At 45.9% G+C, this 18,692-nt stretch overlaps 1 protein-coding gene across 5 annotated transcripts in view; it reads left to right on the forward strand.

The window, feature by feature from the left end:
• The window catches only part of LOC129832129 (stAR-related lipid transfer protein 13-like), a 133,592-nt gene that overhangs the window by 87,503 nt on the left and 27,397 nt on the right, over positions 1–18,692 (forward strand). Inside the window, exon 1 of one of the 5 annotated variants that reach the window (XM_055895919.1) lies at positions 13,795–13,997. The exons of the other annotated variants lie outside the window; for them this stretch is intronic. Within the exon in view, the coding sequence (XP_055751894.1) occupies positions 13,982–13,997 (16 nt within the window). The 5' untranslated portion in view covers positions 13,795–13,981. Of the gene's footprint in view, positions 1–13,794; positions 13,998–18,692 lie in introns of those variants that run through there. 5 annotated transcript variants of the gene reach the window in all.

Below are 18,692 nucleotides of genomic sequence, written 5' to 3' on the forward strand. Positions count from 1 at the left end.
GAGTGACTATCAAGGTATGTTGTTGTAATATGTCTTTGTGTCTTGTGTAGTTGAGACATGGTATGTGTCACTGTGTTGTCGAAGGTATCTATTGTTCTAATAGCATTAGAAGTCTGCTCTGTGATGGGTGAAAGGATTGGTGACTATGTTGGAAGAGAGACTCGGAGAGTCAGTTTAAGAGCTGTTATCCTGACAGATGAAAGGTTGGTCTTTCTGGGTGATCTTCTGAGCTGTTCCACGGGGTGCATGCAGTGTTGCTACAGCTGTGCTGCTCTTCTTTCAACTCCATACCAGAGTAGGCGAGCGGAGCTGAGCTGCAAAGGCTGGAGCGTCGGCCTTCTCGCTCGCTCCAAATTTGCGGCAGTAGCTCTCCAGTAGCGCTCTCTTCACGAATTCAGGACATGTCCGGCCCACCATGCGTTTGTAGTCTACTTGTGTTCTGCGAAAGCCCCTTGCTTTAGCTACTGTATTTGTTGTATTTGTCACGTGCCGAATATAACAGGTACAGGTGTAACCTTACCGTGAAACGCTTACTTACAAGCCCTTAACCAACAATGAAGTTCAAGAAATAGAGTTAAGAAAATATATGCTAAATAAACTAAAGTAAAAAATTAAAGACAATAGGATTACATAACAATAACGAGGCTATATACAGGGGCTACCGATACCGAGTCAATGTGCGGAGGTGCAGGTAAGTCAAGGTAATTTTTGGTGACTTCCTCTGACACCGCCTAGTATACAGGTCCTGGATGGCAGGAAGCTTGGCTCCACTGATATATTGGGCCGTACACACTACCCTCTGTAGCTCCTTACGGTCGGATGCCGAGCAGTTGCCATATCAGGCGGCGATGCAACCAATCAGGATGCTCTCAATGGTGCAGCTGTAGAACTTTTTGAGGATCTGGGGACCCATAACAAATCTTTTCAGTCTCCTTGGTGTGTTTGAACCATGATAGTTTGTTGGTGATGTGGACACCAAGGAATTTGAAACTCTCGACCTGCTCCACTACAGCGATGTTAATGGGGGCCTGTTTGGCCCTCCGTTCCCTGCAGTCCATGAGTATCTCCTTGCTTCATTGAGGGAGAGGTTGTTGTCCTGGCACCACACGGCCAGATCTCTGACCTGCTCCCTATAGGCTGTCTCATCGTTGTCGGTGATCAGGCTTACCACTGTTGTGTCGTCAGCAAACTTAATGATGGTGTTGGAGTCGTTCTTGTCCATGCAGCCATGTTTGAACAGGGAGCACAGAAGGGGACGAAGCATGCACCTCTGAGGGGCCCCTGTGTTGATGATCAGCGTGGCAGATGTGTTGTTGCCTATCCTTACCACCTGGGGGCGGCACGTCCACGATCCAGTTGCAGAGGGTGGTGTTTAGTTCCAGGGTCCTTAGCTTTGTGATGAGCTTTGTGGGTACTATGATGTTGAACGAGCTGTAGTCAATGAACAGCATTCTCACACAGGTGGTCCTTTTGTCCAGGTGGAAAAGGTCAGTGTGGCGTGTGATTGAGATTGCGTCATCTGTGGATCTGTTGGGGCGGTATGCAAATTGAAGTTGGTCTAGGGTTTCCGGGATGATGGTGTTGATGTGAGCCATGACCAGCCTTTCAGAGCACTTCATGGCTACCGACGTGAGTGCTATGGGGCAGTAGTCATTTAAGCCGGTTACCTTTGAATTCTTGAGCACAAAGACTATGGTGGTCTGCTTGAAAAATTTAGGTATTACAGACTCGGTCAGGGAGAGGTTGAAAATGTCAGTGAAGACACTTGCCAGTTGGTCCGCGCATGCTCTGAGTACACGCCCTGGTAATCCGTCTGGCCACGCGGCCTTGTGAATGTTGACCTGTTTAAAGGTCTTGTTCACATTAGCTACGGAAAGCATGATCACACAGTTGTTCAGGAACGGCTGGTGCTCTCATGAATTCTTCGGTGTTGCTTGCCTCGAAGCGAGCATAAAAGGTTTTTAGCTCGTCTGGTAGGCTCGCGTTACTGGATAGCTCTGGGTTTCCCTTTGTAGTCTGTAATAGTTTGCAAGCCCTGCCACATCCGACGAGTGTCAGAGCCGGTGTAGTAGGATTCAACCTTAGTCCTGTATTGACGCTTTGCCCGTTTGATGGTTCGTCTGAGGCCATAATGGGATTTCTTATAATAGTCCGGATTAGTGTCTCACTCCTTGAAGCAGCAGCTTTAGCCTTTAGATCGGTGCGGATGTTGCCTGTAATCCATGGCTTCTGTTTGGGATATGTACGTACGGTCACTGTGGGGACGACGTCGTCAATGCACTTATTGATGAAGCCGGTGACTGAGCTGGTATACTCCTCAATGCCATTGGATGAATCACGGGACATATTCCAGTCTGTGCTTGCAAAATAGTCCTGTAGCGTAGCATCCGTGTCATCTGACAACTTCTGTATTGACGAGTCACTGGTACTTCCTACTTTAGTTTTTGCTTGTAAGCAGGAATCAGGAGGATAGAATTATGGTCAGATTTGCATAAAACTGGAAAGGGTTACACAAGTATCTCTACAAGCCTTGATGTTCATTAGTCCACAGTAAGACAAATTGTCTGTAAATGGAGAACGTTCAGCACTGTTCCTACTCTCCCTAGGAGTGGCCGTCCTGCAAAGATGACTGCAAGAGCACAGCGCAGAATGTTCAAAGAGGTTAAGAAGAATCCTAGAGTGTCAGCTAAAGACTTACAGAAATATCTGGAACATGCTAACATCTCAGTTGACGAGTCTACGATATGTAAAACACTAAACAAGAATGGTGTTCATGGGAGGACACCACGGGAAAAAGCCACTGCTGTCCAAAAAAAACATTGCTGCACGTCTGAAGTTTGCAAAAGTGCACATGGATGTTCCACAGTGCTACTGGCAAAATATTCTGTGGACAGATGAAACTACAGTTGAGTTGTTTGGAAGGAACACACAACACTATGTGTGGAGGAAAAAAGGCACAGCGCACCAACATCAAAACCTCATCCCAACGGTAAAGTATGGTGGAGGGAGCATCATGGTTTGGGGCTGCATTGCTGCCTCAGGGCCTGGACAGCTTGCTATCATAGACAGAAAATTAGTTCCCAAGTTTTGCAGGAGAATGTTAGTCTATCTGAGAATGTTAGGCTACCACTTGAAGCTCAACAGAAGTTGGGTGATGCAACAGGACAACGACCCCAAACACAGAAGTAAATCAACAACTGAATTGCTTCAACAGAAGAAAATACGCCTTCTGGAGTGGCCAAGTCAGAGCTCTGACCTCATCCTGATTGAGATGCTGTGTCATGACCTCAAGAGAGCAGTTCACACCAGACATCCCAAGAATATTGCTGAACTGAAACAGTTTTGTAAAGATGAATGGTCCAAAATTCCTCCTAACCATTGTGCAGGTCTGATCCACAACTACAGAAAATGTTTGGTTGAGGTTATTGCTGCCTAAGGAGGGTCAACCAGTTATTAAATCAAAGGGTTCACATACTTTTCCCACCCTGTACTGTGAATGTTTGTGGTGTGTTCAATAAAGGTGTGTTCAATAAAGAAATGAAAATGTATAATTGTTTGTGTGTTATTAGTTTAAGCAGACTGTGTTTGTCTATTGTCATGACCTAGATGAAGATCAGATCAAATTTGATGACCAATTTATGCAGAAATCCAGGTATTTCCAAAGTGTTCACATACTTTTTCTTACCACTGTAGCCTAGATAATGTCTGGCTCCTGACCTATTTAGAGTGTTTACATGCTGTTTAATATGACATGTAGCCTTATTGAAATGACGAGGGCTTCTTACATTCACCTGTTCATGGTTATTGAACTAATTTTCATTCAAATCATATGGTTTCAATACTTCAAAACCAAATGGTTGGGCCAGGTGGTCATAAAAATAGATGGGTGTTGGTTAAATTGGTATTTTAATGAATAAAGCGAATTTAGTGCTGCATTTTTTTTTGCGGAGCGTTTGGAAAGGATGTAGAAGGACGTGGAGCGAAACTGTGTTCTGACCCAGCTGGCAGGCTTCAACCCTGGGCTTTATCCCAAATGGCACCCTATTCACTTTATAATGCATTACTTTTGACTAGGGTCCATAGGACTTAGGTCAAAAGTAGGGCACTATATACACGTTTAGAAAAATGGGTTCGAAAGGGTTCTTTGGCTGTCCACATCGGAGAACCCTTTTTGGTTCCAGGAAGAACCCCATTTGGTTCCAGATAGAATTATTTTCGATTCCATGTAGAACCATGTGTGGAAAGGGTTTTTACATGGAACCCAAAAGGGTTCTACCTGGAACCAAAAGGGGGTCTTCAAAGGGTTCTTCTATTGAGACAGCCTGAGAACCCTTTTCGGTTCTCGATAGCAACTTCTTTTCTAAGAGTGTAGGGAATTGGGTGTCATTGGAACACGTCAGGACAACAACAGCAGCCTGCAGCCTTCAGATTTGTAGCTCACGCCCTCCTGTTATCCTGCTGTTGACACTGACAATCAATATTCTCTCTCTCTCTCTCTCTCTCTCTCTCTCTCTCTCTCTCTCTCTCTCTCTCTCTCTCTCCTCTCTCTCCTGTCTCTCTCTCTCTCTCTCTCTCTCTCTCTCTCTCTCTCTCTCTCTCTCTCTCTCTCTCTCTCTCTCTCTCTCACTCCTCCTCTCACTCTCTCTCTCTCAATTGAATTGAATTACAATGTCTTCTCTTGAGAGCCAGGTCTGCCATAGCAAGGCTATGCTCACTGAGGTATTCTGCCACTGTGTACTCTCTGTTTAGGGCCAAATAGAGTTCTAGTTTGCTCTGTTTTTTTGTAAATTCTTTCCAATGTGTCAAGTAATTCTCTTTTTGTTTTCTCATGATTTGGGCTCTGTGGGGTCTATTTGTGTTTGTGAACAGAGCCCCAGGACCAGCTTTCTTAGACGGCTCTTCACCAGGTTTATTTCTCTGTAGTTGATGGCTTTGTTATGGAAGGTTTGGGAATTGCTTCCTTTTATGTGGTTGTAGAATTTAACGTCTTTTTTCTGGATTTTGATAATTAGTGGGTATCGGCCTAATTCTGCTCTGCATGCATTATTTGGTGTTTTACGATGTACACAGAGGATGTTTTTTGCAGAATTCTGCATGCAGTTTTAATTTGGTGTTTGTCCCATTTTGTGAATTCTTGGTTGGTGAGCGGACCCCAAACCTCACAACCATAAAGGGCAATGGGTTCTATAACTGAATCAAGTATTCAGTTCATCCTACAATATAAGCTTGATGCCCTCAATCTCTCACAAATTATCAAAGAACCCACCAGGGTCAACCCTAAATCCGTAAACACGGACACCCTCATAGATATCATCCTAACCAACTTGCCCTCCAAATATACCTCTGCTGTTTTCAACCAAGATCTCAGCGATCACTGCCTCATTGCCTGCATTTGTAACGGGTCTGCGGTCAAACGACCACCCCTCATCACTATCAAACGCTCCCTAAAACACTTCAGCGAGCAGGCCTTCCTAAACAAGTAGGCCTTCCTAATCGACCTGGCCCGGGTATCCTGGAAGGATATTGACCTCATCCCGTCAGTAGAGGATGCCTGGTCATTCTTTAAAAGTGCCTTCCTCACCATCTTAAATAAGCATGGCCCTTTCAAAAAATGTAGAACCAGGAACAGATATAGCCCTTGGTTCTCTCCAGACTTGACTGCCCTTGACCAGCACAAAAACTTCCTGTGGCGTTCTGCATTAGCACCGAATAGCCCCCGTGATATGCAACTTTTCAGGGAAGTTAGGAACAAATATACACAGGCAGTTAGGAAAGCTAAGGATAGCTTTTTCAAGCAGAAATTTGCATCCTGTAGCACAAACTCAATATAGTTCTGGGACACTATAAAGTCCATGGAGAATAAGAGCACCTCCTCCCAGCTGCCCTCAGCTGCACTGAGGCTAGGAAACACTGTCACCACCGATAAATCCACTATAATTGATCATTTCAATTAGCATTTTTCTACGGCTAGCCATGCTTTCCACCTGGCTACCCCTACCCCGGTCAACAGCCCTGCACTCCCCACAGCAACTCGCCCAAGCCTCCCCCATTTCTCCTTCACCCAATTCCAGATAGCTGACCCAAATTGCTACAGACCTAAATCTATCCTACCCTGCCTTTCTAAGGTCTTCGAAAGCCAAGTCAACAAACAGATTACCGACCATTTTGAATCCCACCGTACCTTCTCCGCTATGCATTCTGGTTTCTGAGCTGGTCATGGGTGCACCTCAGCCACGCTCAAGGTCCTAAACGATATCATAACCGCCATCGATAAAAGACAATACTGTGCAGCCGTATTCATCGACTTGGCCAAGGCTTTCAACTCTGTCAATCACCACAGGTGTCTGGTTAGACTAAACTCTCCTTCCAGACTCATATTAAACATCTCCAATCCAAAATCAAATCTAGAATCGGCTTTCTATTTCGCAACAAAGCTTCCTTCACTCACGCCGCCAAACTTACCCTAGTAAAACTGACTATCCTACCGATCCTCGGCTTCAGCGATGTCATCTACAAAATAGCTTGCAACACTCTACTCAGCAAACTGGATGCAGTCTATCACAGTGCCATCCGTTTTGTTACCAAATCACCTTATATCACCCACCACTGCGACCTGTATGCTCTAGTAGGCTGGCTCTGGCAACATATTCGACGCCAGACCCACTGGCTCCAGGTCATCTATAAGTCTATGCTAGGTAAAGCTCCGCCTTATCGCAGTTCACTGGTACGATAACAACACCCACCCGTAGCACACGTTCCAGCAAGTAGATCTCACTGATCATCCCCAAAGCCAACACCTCATTTGGCCGCCTTTCCTTCCAGTTCTCTGCTGCCAGTGACTGGAATGAACTGCAAAAATCGCTGAAGTTGGAGACTATTATTTCCCTCACCAACTTTAAACATCAGCTATCTTGTCACGTTCCTGACCTGTTTCTGTTGTTTTTGTATGTGTTTAGTTGGTCAGGGCGTGTTTCTATGTGGGGTTAAATGTGTTGCCTGATAGGGTTCTCAATTAGAGGCAGGTGTTTGACGTTTCCTCTGATTGAGAACCATATTAAGGTAGGCTGTTCTCACTGTTTGTTTGTGGGTGATTGTTCCTGTGTCTGTCACACGGGACTGTTTCGTTTGTTCATTCGTTTGGCTAGTCTTTCCTGTTCGTGCGTTCTTCATGTCTATGTAAGTTCTCTAGTTCAGGTCTGTCTACGTTGTTTTGTATTCCATTCAAGTGTATTTCGTGTCAGTGTTCGTCTTGTTATAATAAATCATTCATGTCTGCATACCTCTCTGCGTTTTGGTCCGATCCATGCCCCTCCTCATCCGAGGAGGAGGAATTAGACGAACGTTACATATCTGAGCAGCTAACCGATCGCTGCAGCTGTACATAGTCCATCTGTAAATAACCCACCCAATCTACCTACCTCATCCCCATATTGTTTTTATTTGATTTACTTTTCTGCTCTTTTGCACACCAGTATCTCTACTTGCACATCATCATCTGCTCATTTATCACTCCAGTGTTAATCTGTTAAATTGTAATTATTCACTCCTATGGCCTATTTATTGCCTACCTCCTCATGCCTTTTGCACACACTGCATATAGACTTTCTTTTTTTCTACTGTGTCATTGACTTGTTTATTGTGTTATTGGCTTGTTTATTGTTTACTCCATGTGTAACTGTGTTGTTGTCTGTGTCACACTGCTTTGCTTTATCTTGGCCAGGTCGCAGTTGTAAATGAGAACTTGTTCTCAACTAGCCCACCTGGTTAAATAAAGTTGAAATAAATAAAATATATATATCATTTTTTTAAACATTCTTATTGGCAGACTCAACAGCCTTGGTTTCTCAAATGATTGCCTCGCCTGGTTTACCTACTACTTCTCTGATAGAGTTCAGTGTGTCAAATCGGAGGGCATGTTGTCCGGACCTCTTGCAGTCTCTATGGGGGTGCAACAGGGTTCAATTCTCAGGCTGACTCTTTTCTCTGTATACATCAATGATGTTGCTCTCACTGCTGGTGATTCTCTGATCCACCTCTACGCAGACGAAACCATTCTGTATACTTCAGCCCCTTCTTTGGACACTGTGTTAACTAACCTCCAGACGAGCTTCAATGCCATACAAATCTCCTTCCGTTGCCTCCAACTGCTCTTAAATGCAAGTAAAACTAAATGCATGCTCTTCAACTGATCACTGCCCGCACCTCCCCGCCCGTCCAACATCACTACTCTGGACGGTTCTGACTTAGAATATGTGGACAACTACAAATACCTAGGTGTCTGGCTAGACTGTAAACTCTCCTTCCAGACTCACATTAAGCATCTCCAATCCAAAATTAAATCTAGAATCGGCTTCCTATTTCGCAACAAAGCATCCTTCACTCATGCTGCCAAACATACCCTCGTAAAACTGACCATCCTACCGATCCTCGACTTCGGCGATGTCATCTATAAAATAGCCTCCAACACTCTACTCAACAAATTGGATGCAGTCTACCACAGTGCCATCTGTTTTGTCACCAACGCCCCATATTCTACCCACCACTGCGACCTGTACGCTCTCGTTGGCTGGCCATCGCTTCTTACTTGTCGCCAAACCCACTGGCTCCAGGTCATCTACAAGTCTCTGCTAGGTAAAGCCCCGCCTTATCTCAGCTCACTGGTCACCATAGCAGCACCCACCCATAGCACGCGCTCCAGCAGGTATATCTCACTGGTCACCCCCAAAGCCAATTCTTCCTTTGGCCGCCTTACCTTTCAGTTCTCAGCTGCCAATGACTGGAACGAACTGCAAAAATCACTGAAGCTGGAGACCCATATCTCCCTTACTAGCTTTAAGCACCAGCTGTCAGAGCAGCTCACAGATCACTGCACCTGTACATAGCCCATCTGTAAATAGCCCATCCAACTACCTCATCCCCATACTGTATTTATTTATTTATCTTGCACCTTTGCACCCCAGTATCTCTATTTTCACATTCATCTTCTGCACCCCTACCATTCCAGTGTCTAATTGCTATATAGTAATTACTTCACCACCATGGCCTGTTTATGGCCTTACCACCCTTATCTTACCCCATTTGCATTCACTGTATATAGATGTTTCTTTTTTCTACTGTATTATTGACTGTATGTTTGTTTATTCCATGTGTAATTCTGTGTTGTTGTATGTGTCGAACTGCTGTGCTTTATCTTGGCCAGGTCGCAGTTGTAAATGAGAACTTGTTCTCAACTAGCCTACCTGGTTAAATAAAGGTGAAATACATTTTTTTTTATTTGTTAAATTTGATGTTCCTTTTGATGGCATAGAAGGCCCTCCTTGCCTTGTCTCTCAGATTGTTCACAGCTTTGTGGAAGTCACCTGTGGCGCTGATGTTTAGGCCGAGATATGTATAGTTTTTTGTGTGCTCTAGGGCAATGGTGTCTAGATGGAATTTGCATTAGTGGTCCTGGCACCTGGACCTTTTTTGGAACACCATTATTTGTGTCTTATTGAAATTTACTTCTGGGGACAGAAGCACCAGATCGTCACGTCCTGACCATAGAAAGCCTGTATTTTCTATGGTATAGTAGGTCAGGGTGTGACTAGGGGTGTTTAGTCTAGTTTATTATTTCTATGTGGGGTTCTAGGTTTATTTTTCTATGTTGGTGTTTGTGTATGATTCCCAATTAGAGGCAGCTGGTAATCATTGTCTCTAATTGGGGATCATACTTAAGTTGCATTTTTCCCACCTGTGGGTTATGGGATATTGTTTCTGTGTAGTTGCCTGTTTAGCACTGCATTGTCATCACGGTTCGTTTGTTCTTTATTTTGATTTTGTATTTGCTTAAGTTTCATCAAAATTATGTGGAACTCAACGTACGCTGCACCTTGGTCCGATCATTACTACGGACATCGTGACACAGATCATCAGCAAACAATAGACAATTGACTTCAGATTGTAGTAGGGTGAGGCCAGATGCTGCAGACTGTTCTAGTGCCCTTGCCAATTCCTTGATATATATGTTGAAGAGGGTGGGGCTTAAGCTGCATCCCTGTTTCACCCCCTGGCACTGTGGAAATAAATGTGTTTTTTGCCAATTTTAACTGCACATTTGTTTGTTTACATTGATTTTAAAATGTATGTTTCTCCCCAACACCACTTTCCATCAATTTGTTTAGCAGGCCCTCTGGCCATTTGGTAAAAAGCCAATTTCACATTTGCTCTGTACATTGTTTTTGCTGAGGAAATGTACGAGTCTGCTGGTAATGATAATGCAGAGGATTTCCCCAAGGTTGCTGTTGACGCATATCCCACGGTAGTTATTGGGGTCAAATTTGTCTCCACTTTTGTGGATTGGGGTGATCAGTCCTTGGTTCCAAATATTGGGGAATATGCCAAAGCTGAGGATGATGTTTAAGTATTGCTAGTTGGAATTCGTGGTCTGTATATTTTATAATTTCAGTTAGGATACCATCAACCCCACAGGCCTTTTTGGGTTGGAAGGTTTATATGTTGTCCTGTAGTATTCAATGTAATTGGAGAATCCAGTGGGTTCTGGTAGTCTTTAATATTTGATTTTAAGATTTGTATTTGATAATGTATATGTTTTTTGCTGTTTGTTCTTTGTTATAGAGCCCAAAAAATTGAAGTGGTTTATCCATACATCTTCGTTTTGGATAGATAACTCTTTGTGTTGTTTGTTTAGAGTTTTCCAATTTTCCCCAGAAGTGGTTAGATTCTATGGATTCTTCAATTACATTGAGCTGATTTCTGACGTGCTGTTCCTTATTTTTCCTTAGTGTGTTTCCGTATTGTTTTAGTGATTCACCATTGTGAAGGCATTCTCCCACTCCCACTCTCTCCCTCTCTCTCTCACACACTCCCACTCTCTCTCTCTCTCTCTCTCACACTCCCACTCTCTCTCTCTCACACACTCCCACTCTCTCTCTCTCTCTCTCTCTCTCTCTCTCTCTCTCTCTCACACACACTCCCACTCTCGCTCTCTCCCTTGGGTAGATTAGGGAGTGTGTGGAAAAGAAAGGAAAGGGGGTACCTATTCAGTTGTACAACTGAATGCCTTCAACTGAAATGTGTCTTCCGCATTTAACCCAACCCCTCTGAATCAGAGAGGTGAGGGGGGCTGCCTTAATCGACATCCATGTCTTCGGCGCCCGAGGAACAGTGGGTTAAGTGCCTTGCTCAGGGACAGAACAACATATTTTTACCTTGTCAGCTGTGGGTTCAATCCAGCAACCTTTCAGTTACTGACCGAACGCTCTAACCGCTAGGCTACCTGCCGCCGCCCCTATCACAACCCTCCTGGTAGAAAGTATTGAAGTATGGGCTGTGGTATGGGGTCATGAGTGGGTATTGTATGTAGTGGTGGTGGAGAGGTATTAGGATGTAGCCCTGAGGGTGGCAAGAGGACCATGATGGAGACATGGGGGATGTTAATTAAAACCTGAAACGGAAAAATAGACCCACATTGTTCCCACGATACTGGCAGAGTGACTTGGGGGCTGAGCCTGAAGCCAGCGCTTGGAAGGGGGTAGGGGGTATGGAGAGGGTAAGGTGTACCAACAGAACCTGGGGCTAGGCTATATTAATAATCCATCTACTGCCTCGCCAGCACTCTGCTAGGCCCTCACTGGACCTATTACTGCCTATTCCTGGCTCTATGCAACAACTACCTACGTACAACCAGTCACTTAGGGTCTCTCCATTGAGGCTACAGACTACTATTTATAGACAATTATTTAAGCCTCAATTAGCTCTTCCTATTGTCCATGCACAATTGAACTCTGTTAGACAAGGAAATGTTAGACAGAGACAGGAGGAAATGTAGGCTTGTTTCAGACATGAGACATCTGAGGTGGTGGTTGTGGTTGTCTAGAAGGGGCATATTGTTTCCTCCTGCCTGTCTGTCTGCCTCAGGCTGTTAATGTAAGCTAGTGTGATCACTGAGTAGGTGTTTCTGGTGTTATTCTAAGGTAGTGTGATCATAATTGTGTGCAGCAGTAGTCTGTTTGTGAACAGGCTGCTGTCCCTCCTGAATCCTTCCCCAGGGCAGTCAGACAGACAGCAGGGGAGTAGTGCACTAAACTATTGTTTTCACAGCTCTCGCTCACTGTCTCTATCCATTCTTTCTTTTTCTTTCTTTCTTTCTTTCTCTTTCTCTCTCTCTCATGCACTAAATAGGGAGTAGGGTATCATTTGGGATGCTTTCTGAGGATCTAAGTATGATTCATGGCTGCTGATTGTTGACGGTTTATGTCATGGTTTTATGTCATGCTTTGGTTTTCCCCACTTTAGCTGCCCACGCTTTTCCGTTCCGTCGATTTGCTGGAAAAACATCTGGATCAAGAAACTCCCCCTCCACCCCGTCCTCCCTCTCCCTCCACTTCCCTCCTCCTCCCTTACTCCCCCCTCTATAGCTAACTATGTCCAGCTCTCTGGCTGTGTGACAGGGAGGAGGTGGTAGTGGGGGGAGATGGAAGGAGTTCTGGGATGAGTAAAGGATTCTCAAGCCACGGATCCAAACTATACTCTTTTTTTATGTAGCATTTGATTGTAGTGATGAGGTTTCATTGGGATTACGTCTTTGGAGAGAAAAGTCCCACATTGCACACAGGCATTGGTACGCACAGCTCCTGTTGCTTGGCTCCTGGCATGATGTTCTCTGCCAAAAATGTGCTGAGAGATGTAGTGGGCAGAGCTGGGTAGGTGGGTACCGGGGGGTAGGGTAGGGATAGAGGAGAGGTAGGGGAGGGGTAGAGGTAGGGGAGGGGTAGAGGAGAGGTAGGGGAGGGGTAGGGGAGGGGTAGAGGAGGGTTAGGGTAGGGGTAGAGGTTGGGATGGGGTAGGGGAGGGGTAGAGGTTGGGTAGAGGTCGGATAGAGGAGGGGTAGAGGTTGGGTAGAGGAGGGGAGTGTTAGAGGAGGGATAGAGGAGGGGAGTGGTAGAGGTCAGATAGAGGAGGGGTAGAGGTGGGGTAGAGGATGGATAGAGGAGGGGTGCAGTAGAGGAGGGATAGAGGAGGGGTAGGGGAGGGATAGAGGAGGGGAGTGGTAGAGGAGGGTAGAGGAGAGGTAGGGGAGGGATAGAGGAGGGGTAGAGGAGGGGTAGGGGAGGGAAGAGGAGGGTAGAGGAGAGGTAGGGGAGGGGTAGAGGAGGGTAGAGGAGGGGTAGAGGAGTGGTAGAGGAGGGATAGAGGAGGGGTAGGGGAGGGGTAGAGGAGGGGTAGGGGAGGGGTAGAGGAGGGTAGATGAGGGTAGAGGTAGAGGAGGGGTAGGGGAGGGGTAGGGATAGAGGAGGGGAGTGGTACAGGAGGGGAGGGTAGAGGAGTGATATAGGAGGGGTAGAGGTGGGATTGAGAAGGGGAGGGGTAGAGGAGGGATAGAGGAGGGGTAGGGGAGGGGTAGGGATAGAGGAGGGGTAGGGATAGAGGAGGGGAGTGGTACAGGAGGGGAGGGTAGAGGAGTGATATAGGAGGGGTAGAGGTGGGATTGAGAAGGGTAGGGATAGAGGAGGGGAGGGGTAGAGGAGGGATAGAGGAGGGGTAGGGGAGGGGTAGGGATAGAGGAGGGGAGTGGTACAGGAGGGGAGGGTAGAGGAGTGATATAAGAGGGGTAGAGGTGGGATTGAGAAGGGGAGGGATAGAGGAGGGGATGGAGGAGGGGTAGAGGAGGGATAGAGGCTACAAGGAACAGCAGAAAGGGGTGGAGCTGGAGAGAGATCATAGGGTGGCCACATGGCGGTTTGAGGGTAGATGGAAAGAGAGAGAGAAAAAGGGAGAGAGAGAGAATGAGAAAAGGAGAGGGGATTGAGAAAGAAAGAGAAACAGGGATGTTTGGATGTGAAAGGGATCAGTAGAGATCAGTATCTCTCAGCAGCAGGTCGTGGCACTAGAGAGCTGGAATCTAACGTTACTTACTGATGTGTGGGAAGAGGAGAACTAATACGTCTGTAGAACATCTGTAGAACCACATCATAATGACTGTATGATGAAGATAACCAGTGAGTAAACCACCATCTGTTTCTTACAGTCTGGTAATCACATAGTTGAGAATATTTAGGATTTTCTATTATATTGGACTAATACAGGGAGCATTTGTCTCTCAAGCGTTACTCTTATTTCTTTAGAATGTAGACAAGTCTAGTGTAGTGATTTTTTTACAAGGGCATGTTTCATTAGATAATGTTGTAGAGGTGTTGATCTACACTTAACAGTATAACCAGTTAGCTGTGTTAACCGCTTGTATCATTCCGGACTCTGTCATGCATCTCTGTCATGTTGTTGGCAGCCAACCAGGCAGGCAGGGTTAGGGTAATGATTAGGGCTTGTACTAGCAGGGTCAGCTCAACCCTCCACCAGCCACTCTCCAAGTCTGCATCCCTATGAACCCTGGTCAAAAGTAGTGCACTATATTATTAGGGAATAGGATGACATTTGGCACACTACCAGGGAATGTTCCTCTAAAGGGAATCTTGTTGCGCAAGAAGAGGAAGGAGCATCCCCTGTAGGGATAGGTTGGTCGGCCACACACACACACCTTAGTAACACACCTACTTCTGGTGACCTTCCGGACCTTTGTCCCTCCACCGTGCTGGGTTTCATGTCATTGTGACAATGCAACATTACACTGTACACAATAACATGATTACACTGTACACAGTTTTACAGCCATGGTTGTGTAGTAACAGGCAGTTCTCGTCCTGGCTCGCTGCCAGACCTGGAATACGTCTCAAATGGCACACTATTTCCTATATAGTGCCCTACTTTTCATGGGTCCTGGTCAAAAGTATTGCACTTACAGGCAATAGGGTGCTATTTGGGATGTAGTCCAGCCGTTTCTCCATGGAGGAAAGGAAAGGGACGTTGGAACGTCAGGAGGAACAGAATGTCTCGCGATTGTGGAATTCCCAGATCGTATTCCCTGTTCTGTTCCCAACAGTCCCACCTCCAGCTGTGGGACACAGAATGGAGCTGGAGGCACTCTCACCATGTGGTGCAGTAGAACAATATGGCTCTACTGTACTCAATACAATGTCCAACTGGCAGGACAGGCTAGTCAGAAGAGAGAGGAAGACCTGAACTCTACTGTACTCAATACAATATACAACTGGCAGGACAGGCTAGTCAGAAGAGAGAGGAAGACCTGAACTCTACTGTACTCAATACAATGTCCAACTGGCAGGACAGGCTAGTCTGAAGAGAGAGGAAGACCTGAACTCTACTGTACTCAATACAATGTCCAACTGGCAGGACAGGCTAGTCAGAAGAGAGAGGAAGACCTGAACTCTACTGTAGTCAATAAAATGTCCAACTGGCAGGACAGGCTAGTCAGAAGAGAGAGGAAGACCTGAACTCTACTGTACTCAATACAATATACAACTGGCAGGACAGGCTAGTCAGAAGAGAGAGGAAGACCTGAACTCTACTGTAGTCAATACAATGGCCAACTGGCAGGACAGGCTAGTCTGAAGAGAGAGGAAGACCTGAACTCTACTGTACTCAATACAATGTCCAACTGGCAGGACAGGCTAGTCAGAAGAGAGAGGAAGACCTGAACTCTACTGTAGTCAATACAATGTCCAACTGGCAGGACAGGCTAGTCTGAAGAGAGAGGAAGACCTGAACTCTACTGTACTCAATACAATGTCCAACTGGCAGGACAGGCTAGTCAGAAGAGAGAGGAAGACCTGAACTCTACTGTACTCAATACAATGTCTAACTGGCAGGACAGGCTAGTCGGAAGAGAGAGGAAGACCTGAACTCTACTGTACTCAATACAATATACAACTGGCAGGACAGGCTAGTCAGAAGAGAGAGGAAGACCTGAACTCTACTGTACTCAATACAATGTCCAACTGGCAGGACAGGCTAGTCAGAAGAGACAGGAAGACCTGAACTCTACTGTACTCAATACAATGTCCAACTGGCAGGACAGGCTAGTCAGAAGAGACAGGAAGACCTGAACTCTACTGTACTCAATACAATGTCCAACTGGCAGGACAGGCTAGTCAGAAGAGAGAGGAAGACCTGAACTCTACTGTACTCAATACAATATACAACTGGCAGGACAGGCTAGTCAGAAGAGACAGGAAGACCTAAACTCACAGAAAGTCTTCGTTATTTCACTTCTGTGACCTCTGATGCTGCTATCTTAAGACTAGTGACAGTGACTGGAGGTTTTCCTTTTCTATCATGTGTCCTTACAACACTGCACTCAAAGACCTGTACGAAGATCGAGTTGAGCACGCTGATCCTTTGTTCCACTAAGAACTGTCTAGTTGGCCAGCTTAGTGTCAGTTATCTTTGCTGCTGGGAGATTTCTCAGGTGGACTCAACCTGTGATGTGATCCTGTTATGGAGGCCATTGGAGTGAACAGTGATCTGTCGTGAATGTAGAGGTTAACATGGACGTTGTCATCCAGGGACATTCTGTCTGCATTCCAAATGGTACCCTAAACCCTTTATAGTCCACTACTTTTGACCAGATCCATATGGGCTCATAGAGCTCTGCTCAAAAGTGTTGCACTATATAGGGAATAGGGTGACATTTGGTACACACACTCTCCCTCTGGGAACTGTTAATATTTATTCAGTTGGTGGTCTGACCTGTCGGTCTGCGGACCAAAGTCACCTGTCATTGACATGTAGACACAGCGCTGTAATAACACAGGTTAGTCACAACACAGGTGAGTCACAAAGCAGATGGTCACGGTGTTTGAGAGAGGAGTGGGGTATAGTATAGCCACAGAGCAGGGTTTGGAGAAAGGTGTGGTACAGACAGGACAGATGAAGTTACAGTGAAAGGTTATCTCTGTCACAGACAGTTCTGTATGGAGACCCAGGTGGGATGAACTGTGATAAACAACTAGTGCGTCACAGAGCGTCAGACACAGACAGGGGCGGGAACAGACATACCATGCCATGCCAGCAGCATACCACCCTGCATCACACTGCTGGCTTGCTTCTGATGCTAAGCAGGGTTGGTCCTGGTCAGTCCCTCGATGGGATATCAGATGCTGCTGGAAGTGGTGTTGGAGGGCCAGTAGGAGGCACCCTTTCCTCTCGTCTAAAAACATTTAAATATCCCAATGACCCATGGCAGTGATTGGGGACATTGCCCTGTGTAGGGTGCTGTCTTTTGGATGGGGTGTTAAACGGGTGTCCTGACTCTCTGTGGTCACTAAAGATCCCATGGCGCTTATCGTAAGAGTTAACCCTGGTGTCCTGGCTAAATTCCCAATCTGGTCTTCATACTGTATCATCATGGCCACCTAATCATCCCCAGTTTACAATTGGATGATTTTTCCCCCCTCTCCCCTGTAAATATTCCCCAGGTTGATGTTGTAAATGAGAACATGTTCTCAGTCAACTTACCTGGTAAAATAAGGGTAAAATAAAAAAGAACATGCTGTGATACCTGTTTGGAGTGGAGTGGTCCTCTGTCCTCTTTATCTACCCCAGACATATTGTTGAGGTGACTGTCGATGGATATGGACGGAAGGATGTTCCCATTGTGTTGATCTACTGTGATATTAATAACACTAGCTGTGATCTAGTCAGTCTACACACCAACGTGCCTGGAGTATACTGCTTCACTGCACAATACTATTGTAGCAGCTTCACTGTGGAGTTGGGATCATATTGGAACAGGAGGACAGGTTTGGGATCTAAACAGACTTCCATATCAAATCTGGACTGCCTATGTCTGTAGTGCCAGGCCCGGGTAGTTGAGAATATTTTTGTTCATAGTAGATGGAAAATAATTGGAAAGTGTTTTTGAATTTTACTAGATCATCTTCTAGTAACCTATTGATTTTGTAGTGAGAGTGGTGTGTTGGCTGAGGAGTGAGAGGGGTCTGGTGTGTAAGTTGAGGAGTGATAGAGTGAGAATGAGTGAGAGAGGAGAGAGTGAGAGAGGAGAGGGGTCTGTTCTGTTAGTTAGGCGAGAGAGGTCTGTCTGCTTCTTTTCATGTGGGCCAGGAGCTCGGAACCAGAGAGGGGATGTCACCCCTCAGGTGTCAGCAGGGTCAGGTCATGATCCCACCACAGGGGTCACCGCTTGGTGTCACCTGTAGGGGACAGGGTTAGGGTTAGGACAGAACAGCTGCTCTGTCAGGAGGCTGCCTGGACACTTACATTCAGGTTGTGTTGCAGCCCCAGTCCCTTTGATTATTGTGCTGACCACCATATGCACTACAGGACCAAAAGTATGTGGACACCTGCTCGTCCAACATCTCATTCCAAAATCATGGGCATTAATATGGAGTTGCTCCCCCATTTGCTGCTATAACAGCCTCCACTCTTTTGGGAAGGCTTTGCACTAGATGATGGAACATTGCTGCAGGGACTTTCTTCCAATTCAGCCACATTAGTGCATAAGTGAGGTTGGGCACTGATGTTGGGCGATTAGGCCTGGCTCGCGATCGGCGTTCCAATTCATCCCAAACATGTTTGATGGAGTCTGTGCAGGCCAGTCAAGTTCTCCCGCACCGATCTCAACAAATCATTCTGTATGGACCTTGCTTTGTGCACGGGGGCATTGTCATGCTGAAAAAGGAAAGGGCCTTCCCCAAACTGTTGTCACCAAGTTGGAAGCACAGAATCATTGTATGCTGTAACGTTAAGATTTCCCTTTACTGGAACTATCTGGCCTGAACCATGAAAAACATCCTCAGACCATTATTCCTCCTGCAACA

The sequence above is a fragment of the Salvelinus fontinalis genome, chromosome 33, assembly GCF_029448725.1.
Source record: "Salvelinus fontinalis isolate EN_2023a chromosome 33, ASM2944872v1, whole genome shotgun sequence".
Taxonomy (NCBI): Eukaryota; Metazoa; Chordata; class Actinopteri; order Salmoniformes; family Salmonidae; genus Salvelinus; species Salvelinus fontinalis.